This window comes from Octopus bimaculoides, chromosome 11, assembly GCF_001194135.2.
Source record: "Octopus bimaculoides isolate UCB-OBI-ISO-001 chromosome 11, ASM119413v2, whole genome shotgun sequence".
Taxonomy (NCBI): domain Eukaryota; kingdom Metazoa; phylum Mollusca; class Cephalopoda; order Octopoda; family Octopodidae; genus Octopus; species Octopus bimaculoides.
In genome coordinates, this window is record NC_068991.1 from 66,238,306 (window position 1) to 66,248,081 (window position 9,776).

At 32.5% G+C, this 9,776-nt stretch overlaps 1 protein-coding gene across 1 annotated transcript in view; it reads right to left on the minus strand.

The window, feature by feature from the left end:
- LOC106879700 (calpain-A) overlaps positions 1 to 9,776 on the minus strand; it is a 159,322-nt gene that overhangs the window by 17,786 nt on the left and 131,760 nt on the right. The window contains exon 14 of the mRNA XM_052972000.1: positions 7,439 to 7,469. Within this exon, the coding sequence (XP_052827960.1) occupies positions 7,439 to 7,469 (31 nt within the window). The remainder of the gene's footprint in view (positions 1 to 7,438; positions 7,470 to 9,776) is intronic.

Consider the following 9,776-nt stretch of genomic DNA (forward strand, 5'->3'; position numbering starts at 1 on the left):
TATATATATATATATATATATATATATATATATATATATATATATTCCTCAAGAATACAATGAAACACTGCTGTAATGATGTGATTTGAACTCTTACCAAAATGAACTAGACACTAGTCTAGTACCTTAATCTCACTACTGTTAATAACTCATAGAAAAATGGCATAAAATGATTTTTACTGTTGTAACAACAATTGATAGCAATCATATAAAGTAAATTAATCTGTGACTGTGTCATGAACCAGGAGCTGAAACTAGATATTTTACCAACATAAAAACAATATTTATAACATTGATATTATTAATACAAAGCAAAACATATTACAGCAGGAAGCAGGGATGGTAAGGTAGCAGAATTTTTGTATTTACAATAATCAGCATCACTATTTTATTTCTCCATTACATTACACAAATATAAATTGATAAAGCAAGTATGAAATTTATTTACTTAAAGTAAAATATGATTACTGGGTTAAACTATATATACTTTAGGGGGTGGGGTCAGGGGGAAACCTGCTAATCTCTGATGTCACTTTATCCATACTGATTACATCAAGGAAGAGTTTCATTTTAGCAATTTATGAACACAAAAAACTTTTATATAAGCTTTTATTTCTAAATGGTTTCAAGTTCTGACACAAGGCCAGCAATTTTAGGAGAGGGAGAAAGTTGATTACATCAGCCCCAGTGCTCAACCAGTATTTTATTTTATTGAACCCAAAAGCATGAAAGGCAAAGTCAACCTCAGTGGAATTTGAACTTGGAACAAAAGAACCAGAAGAAATGCTGCTAAGCATTTTGTTCAACGCACTGATAGTTCTGCCAATTCACCACCTTCGTTAATTTCTTAATCATACAGTCTGTTATGAAGTACTAAAAAAGTTTCATTATAACCTTCGGTATCCTGGTGATTGACATAATTTCATTGTATCTGGAAGAGATGCTGTGGAATTGTCAAGGATCAGTAATAAGGTTGCAGAATGGCTAATGTCATTTTTCCAAACTCTTTCAATTTCAACTAATGGTCTCAGATCAAACCACTTTTCAAACAAATATAATTCTAATATATATATATATATATATATATATATATATATATATATGTATATATATAAGACTGTCCCACCTTCATTCCAAAGGTCGTCTGCATGAGAGTCAAGCCTTTATTTTACACAATGCTATTAAACTGTATATTTCCTTTATTTACTACAATAATAATTGTCTTTGTTCTTTTGAATTTGCATAACTGAATATGAATAACTCCCCACAATACTTTATAATGTGTGTGTAGTTTTAAAAAAGTTCAGATATCTCAAGAATATGTAAGCTGACAAGATTCTTGTGGAGAATCTTATAATATTTGGAAAAGCAAACTATTTTCATACCATCTCCATGTAAAATAATTCTTACCCCTCTTGCATATATATTCATTCTCACAGACATTGTACTAAACATTGTGGTTCATCCTTCTTCCCCTATTGCAGTAACATCCTTGCGGAACTTTTGCAATGCTCGCGTTTTCTCTTCACCAATTAACCTTAACCTAAAACATTTGAAACTTTGCGATAATGTTTAGAGAATCTAAGAACATGATTCAAATATATAAAAGTCTGTTTCCAGCCAACAGGCTCATTTAGCTGGGATTTATTCTGGTTTCCAAGGTGTTTAAGCCACCAAGACCACAAGATTTCATCCTGAATGAACAATAGTATTTGCAGGGTTAACCACCAGCAATTGTTGGTATTCATTATCAATTGAGTGAACTTGAGCAACATGAAATGATGTTCCTTGCTCAAAAACACGATGTGCCACTTGATTCAGGAATCAAACTCACAACCTTGTGACTGAGTGTCCAAAACTGCTACACATAAAATAGTCTAATGTACCACCTGTGCAAGCATTTAGTTCTTCCTTCTACACTTGGTCCTTTCCCCATTCAGGTTTTTTTTTCCCTCAGATATTGAGGCTAGGCACCAACTTCCATCTATCTTACCAACCTGAGAGTCCTTGAACTAATCATAAGCACTGCTTCACATCTTCTAATTGACTTACAAATGAAAAAGATGGCTATATTCTTTTGATTTTGTATATATTTTATTCTGGTCAGCAACAGCAACCTAACATACCAATATCTATACCACAAACTAATCTACTCCTCCTAAAATTATCACAAGAATCAGCAGCCTACAGTATTAACATAAATCATATCTGTGGCATTTGCAGTGCCAACTTAAGGTAGATGCTATGGGTGCTGCAGCACCAAGGCCCAAAAAAAGACCACAAGTCCATGAATCTTTTGGGAAGAAGGAGCATATGGGAACACATAGTTTAACATGGTGGAGGGTGGAGGTCCACTTCTTAGGTACAGCCCCTGAGCATCTGAGCCCTTAAAGATGGCTCTGAGTGCTTGGCTCCAATTCAACAAATAAAGATCACAAAAGACTAAAGTTCACCTTAGCATTTTTTAAACTGTCATAATAAAGAGTAAGAAAATTAGAATAAAAGAAGCTACAAAGAAGTTAAATACTTATAAAATTTAAATAGTATCTCTTTGCATACACATCAGTTAAATAATGAAAGATTAAGACAACGTAATTATAATAGATTTTTGCTACAACAAAATTCACAGAGATAACATCACAACATTTTAGCTAAGGCAGGGTAGGACAACTAAGGAAACATTCCACAGAAGAGGTATTTCTACTCATTAAAGTTTGAGCTTTGTGGCTACAAAAAGAGTAGTCTATTAGAAATTTATTATCTTTATCATTATTATGATTACAACTACTACTAATTACTAAATTTTGCTGTTTTACATCCATATTTTTCATGCTAGCATGAGTAGAATTGCTTTGAAAATAATGGTATTTACATAAAAATTGGTGGAGTATCTCGATATTTTTCTTGGCACTGAAATTCAAGTAGGCAAACTGAGGCAAGAAGAGCAATGTACCTAGGTTCTTACTTGGGTGAAAGTGTTCAAGAACTATTTAAAAATAGACCACCAGCCTGATATCACAACAGGTAACATGATGGAGGAAATATGAAGTTAAGACTATAAGAGTAAATGACAAGATTGTAGAGAGTTGAAGAAAGGGGATAAACAAGATCTATCATGAGAAGGTAAATAAATGTGAAATATCAGATTTATATTGTTGTTGGCACGACGTTGAGGGTCCCAGTTGATCCGATCAACGGAACAGCCTGCTCGTAAAATTAACGTGCAAGTGGCTGAGCACTCCACAGACACGTGTACCTTTTAACATAGTTCTCGGGGATATTCAGTGTGACACAGTGTGACAAGGCTGACCCTTTGAATTACAGGTATAACAGAAACAAGAAGTAAGAGTGAGAGAAAGTTGTGATGAAAAAGTACAGCAGGGTTCACCACCATCCCCTGCCGGAGCCTCATGGAGCTTTAGGTGTTTTCGCTCAATAAACACTCACAACACCCGGTCTGGGAATCGAAACAGCGATCCTATGACCGCGAGTCCGCTGCCCTAACCACTGGGCCATTGTGCCTCCACCAGATTTATATATAAACAGGATAAAAGCTGAGAGAAGATTTCATAATGTTCATTGTCATGGAGATAAAAGGTCTGTAGTATCTTGCAATGCAAAACAAGAATCAGGATTATCTGAGAGGAAATATATCTATAATAAGGGCGCATCTAGTTGTAGTGCCATGGTGGCAGTGAAAAAAATATAGAAGTAGTATTCCATAAATGGTAATATTTTCTGGGCATGGAGAGCTTATAGTCAGAAGAGAAAGCAGAAAAATTATTTGTTGAGATTAGACAGGATATGGTAAGTTGCTGAAATGGTGGAATTATTAAAGGGGCTGGAGTTATTTGAGTAACATGTTTGAACAAAGTATATTTTGTCCTTATTAAAACAGGTGTATTGGATACACAAATGTAATCTTGCTGTTAATTCTCTTTCATTGAGATGAAAGATGATTGGGATATGACTGTTTGGATCCTTGTAATTTGACATGGCTAACTGGACATTGAACCTGTTTTGGTGACAGTACTTTTTGGCACTGGAGGTAAACAGACAGACAGACACAGGCACACACATGCAGTAATATGCACATACAGATAGTGAAAGCAAGAGATGGAGAGAAAGAGAGAGAGAGGGTGAGAGACAGAGAGAAGGGAGGGAAAGTCTGAGAGACATTACAATTCATTAATTAAACATGATAGGCAAACACTTTCCCTCTCCTCATACACATAAACAGAGAGAGAGAGAGAGAGAGAGAGAGAGAGAGAGAGAGAGAGAGAGGAACAGAAAGAGAAAGAGAGAGGGAGAGACACATTAAAATGTGTGATGTCAAATAAGTCAGTGCCACCAAATAAGCACTGCCAAAATGTCTCATACCCTAAAATACTAATGTTTAATTTTCCAGAATATATGAAGACATTGCAAGTGACTTAAATACAGACTTCATATTTTGTGCAATATTAAGTGACAAAAAAAAAAAAAAAAAGAATTGAGAAGGTGACAAGTTATCAAACACATTGGTAGATGTCTACACTGGTATAAATATCTAAAATGTATGTATGAGTAGCAGAGAAATACTGTGAGTTGATAAAGAAAAGTTATCTGGAAAGAGATATAGAGGGGATGATAGCATCCATGCTTAAGTGGGAATAAATATTACCTGTTTGTATTAATACTGCTTCTGTCACTGACAAATATTTTTTAACAAGGTCACTGGCTAATTGCTTAACCAGCTCCTGTTCTGGCACCGTTATTCTATATATCACTAGTGGGGGGGGGGGTGAATTGCTGCTATTTCTAGCAGTTGAATGTCCATCATTGACAAGACCAAAGAAGGCTGAAACCACATGATCTGGTGGTTTTGGCATTGGAGGTGGAGGGGATTTGTCTCCCTGCTAGCGATATAAACAAGAGAGCATTTTGCACCAAAGGCCAATATGGGAGTTTCTCTCATTGGTTACAAACCACAGTATAGCTTCTTCTAACAGAACATCCCTGTTTAAGTGGGAATAAATATTACTAAAGAAATATCAATGTTAAATCTGAAGATATAGAGACTTTCTAAATAAAATGACAGTGTGGGTGGGCTTAAGATATGGAGAAAGAGGGAGGGTTGATGTACTAAAGATTTATCAAGCTCATACTAGCATTGACAAAATGAATGTTAAAAATATATTATGCTTAAATTATGTAACCTCCTCTGTGTTTCATTTCGGAATAGGTTCAAATCTAAGGAAAGTCTGGCAAGAATTAATCTTTGCTAGCTGTGGTAAAGAATATATAATATTGTGATATAGAATTTATATATATGCGCATCTGCACACATGCCTTACCATCATTCTGTCATTCTGTTAGCTGAAATTAATTTAATTTCCATACAAAAATATATGCATTTGTTAGAACTGAGGGTAAATTGTGACATGGTTATTACAAGTTAACAATACAGGACAGCATATCAACAACATATCGCTAATGTCTTACAAACATTTCAACAAAACATCATTCAAACAATTTAAAAACACACATTTATATAATAATTCAAAGGAAATATTTGCCATTAAAGAACAACTTTAAAGACAAATAATTTCTATAACTTTTGAACCACCTCAATAACAAATGATGCTTATTAAAGTTGATAATAATGAAACAATTAATAAATGATTACTCAATGATAAAAATTCTGTTATTGAGATTTTCAAAGTTAAAACTGAAAAACTGGAAACAATAGAGAAATATTACAAGAATTGGAATAAATGAAATAATTGCTGAACAATGGTGACAGCATCAAGGAATTCAAAGACCTGCAGTGGAAAAATTGTTAAATATTTGGAAGCTTTGGAAAAGGCGGTTTGTCATAGTGTGTTAGAATTATAGAAAGCTTTCCATTTGAGTTTTTGTGAAGCATTAATTTAACTGTTTTAAACTATTGCAGAATAGCTGTATTATTAGCAGGAAAAAAGGAAGTTAAATGTATTTTAGTTAAGCTATAGGTTGCGAACAAGAACAAGAGTAGTTTGCAGAGATTTAATTTTACCATAGTGACATTAAAACCAAAATAATAACCCACATTTAGAAATTTAAATACCGTGCCATTAACTTAATTGTTGTTATAAACAAAAATGTAATTTAAATGTATTTTTGTGTTTAAAAGTTTAAAGCCGCTAAGCTATTTATAGCTTATTAGTGTGAGTAAAAAAAATATACCAAAGAAAAGAAAGGTTTGAAATATATCAGACTAATTTCCAAAATATCTGGTGTATTTGAAAGAAAATATCAATGAAACTTGCACCAATGATGAAAAATATGTAAATTATCGATAGTCACTTCTCTTATAAAACTTGCAAGCTTTCATATGTATTGTGGTACTTGCAGGTTTTCATACAAATTGTGGTGCTTGCAAGTTTTCATAGAAATCTGTAGGACTGATTAATGTATTAGTTCTCAACATAATACTTTATTACTGACAGTAATAATATCTTCATTATTGTAGTGGTTAACTAATGTGTAATTAGTAACATTCTTTCCTTCACTTGAACCAGAAATCAGTTAAACATAGCAATTAATTTTCAAAATCTGTAAGGTTTTTACAGAAAAATATTCTTTTCTTGATGTGGTGACAGATAAGAGCAGCAGGGCTCTGTTGACTTGGCTATAAATTTAGTTATTAAAGATTATCTGTTAATCTATAACAACAATGGCCAAACTGCAGCACTGAGATGACAATGGGTTTAGGTATTATTTTTCCTAAAGCAGGTTTAACAACCCATCAGCAGAATTTTAAAGTAGTCACAACATTTAAGACTCAGTAAAAGTCTTCAAACAGACAGAGATTAATCAATCAAGTTTAAAGAGTGAAATTGTGGCTTAATAAATTTTGTCTTTTATATAATTTTTTTAATAAATATATGTTGTGGCATTTGAACATAGGAAAATTTTTATATATGGTTCTCTTTATCAGACAAGTTGGTCATTACTGATCTACATATTAATGATTTTTAGACAGTGAGCTGTAAGATGACTGTTTCAATCCTAGATTTTGTTTTTCTAATAGATGGGAAAGTTCATCAATTCAGTATTAAAATACTAAGGGAAATCTAACTGAAAATATAAGTCAGGATTAGTTCAATTCTATTTTGCATACAAATGAAGGATCTTATTCAGTTATAACCCTGACAGAAGAGAGTCGTTCTCTTTCATGCTTAGTTTGCATTCTCTGAAATTGAAAATATTTTCTGCCTCATAAACCTGCAGATGAAGAGTGATACTTTCATTTATGAGCAATTGTAAAAGTGCATATTCTGTAGATGCAGAGGAATGAGCTGCAACTATGATAAAAAAAGCAGTTTTCTATCGTGCAGTTTCTAATATGTGAGACTACTAATGATAGTTACAAGCAGAAACTTGCAGTTGAAAAGGATTAGAAAACATAGCTTACCAACAAATGAGCCTAGATAACAAAGTGAATGAAAATAAAAATGAAAATGAAAATAAAATCATTGAAATTCTCAGTCTTTAGTCTGTCTGATGTGGTAATAAAGTATTCAAATTGGTGCACATTAATATCGGTGGTTGTTATACAAATATAGGAAATACAAACATTATACATCTATCCTTGTTTATCACTGGTGTTTGATTACAAAAAGAATAAAAATAAGCTCTACTGTGTTAAATGAATCAGTTATAAATGAATAACAGAAGATATAAGAAAATTTGGTTTTATTCCAGGACTCCAAGTTGTCCCTCTTACTAATGCAAATAACACCACCAAGCAGTTTTAAATACATACAATGATAATGTTTCATGATTGGAATAATATTTAGAGTAGAATTTAATAACATATGATCAATGGATAATAAAAACATAACACTGAAAAATATTTTTCTCTTCAGTGGTGGCATGTCGAGGGTATGTGTAAGCAAATTCATATAAAAAATATGCAAGCTTGCAGCATGGTGATGTGAATATGAGTGATAATTAGTGCAATTTGGACAGCTGAGCATTGTGGGCGATTGCTGGGGCATGCTTTTGCAGTCCAAGCAAATCTTTAACTGATTGCCAACCTGTGTTATCACAGGTTAATTTATAATGAGTGTAGCATGGCTTACAATTAATCATGCCATGTTATCATTGACCAGTGATAAAAAAAGGATAGATGTACAACATTGTATAACTCAAAACTTTGAGTGAAGTTGACTGTTGACAGGTCAGTGTTGCAGAACTACTTAGTACCAATACTGGAGCTAGCTCTTTGCTCATTTCAGCAGATGGCTGATTCATTAGGCTGGTGTATTTTGTGCAAGAACAGGAAATAACAAATGTGTGAAAAATGATAAATAAAAAACATGTGAAAATTATCCACAATTAAACAAACTTTACATTAATTAGACTAGGAATAACTAAGAAATTAACATCACAAACATAATAGAAATTCTTTAGTAATACATACAGACTGGAATTTTTTTCTTTCTCTGAGAGACATCCAGTTGACTCAATCTTTGTGCTGCCTATTTTAGCTATTTCAGAATTCAATCTTCAACATAAGATTGAACTTAGAACTCCAAAACACTAAACTGGATTATGCATGGCACCTACTAATGTCTTCACAACCTTCTCATATTGAAATACTGTATTTTTGTAGTCCAGCTTATTTGCTAATTCTTCTTAATATTATTTATTCATGAAAATTGTGTAACTCTTCATGAAGGTAAAGACAAGAGAAGAGCATGATATGATATGCAATAAAATAGAGATGATTCTTCTTTTTCATCATCATCATCATCATCAGCTGCTGCTGCTAATGTCTGTTTTCCATACTGGCAGGCCAAAAAGCTGTACCAGGTTCATTAACCTTGTTTATTAAACTGAATAATATTTCAACAGTATGTCTTTGGATTCCAAAAGAAAAATGAAAAATACACAGAAATATAAAAATTCAAAATTTGAACTGGATTACCCAGAGTTCCTTTCTAGATGAAAAGACATTTAGAAAGAATTTATGCAGTTCTGTGTATGCTTCTGTTTAACCTATATATGCCCCTGGTTGCATTTTCGCAATGCAAAACCTGCTCCTACTTGTTTGGACATGAACTTGCCAGGAAGAATCTGACTGAACATATGAAATGTTCAGTAGGTAGTTGACACTCGTAGCTAACAGTTGCATACTGTCCTCTTCCAAATTGTGAAAGCTTACCATAATGTTTAATCTAAATACAGTGAAATTTTGAGCCTTCATTTTGTCATGGGCATATATAGGTTATACCAGAAGAAGAAGATCGATATACTGTTGAAATATTGTTCAATTCAATAAACGAAGTCAATTCATATTTTATTACATATTGCATTGTCATTAAGTCAAAAGTTAAAAGCTGAGAATACTTAAGAGAAGTTTAGAAAAAAAAAAGAACAAAATATAAAGTTATGAAACTAAAATGATAAATATTTTAACTAAATTCTTCAAATTTTGTAAATTTTATTAGTTTCTTTAAGCTACTTTATGGATCTTATTTTACTATAAACAATTCCAAAGAGATTTGCTAATCTATGAATCTAATTTAATTTAAACTGTTAATAAACTACTACATTTTAGCTTCCTTATATAACATGTATTTCCACATTACTTGGAAGGAAGCCAGAAGCAACAGACATTTTAATATTCCATCTGTTTTTAACTGTCGGACTATTACAACATAGTTTATTATAACAAAACAAGCCATGAAGAAGTTATTAAAAAAAGTCTTCTTCAAAAATCAAACAGTAAAAAAAAAAAAAAAAAA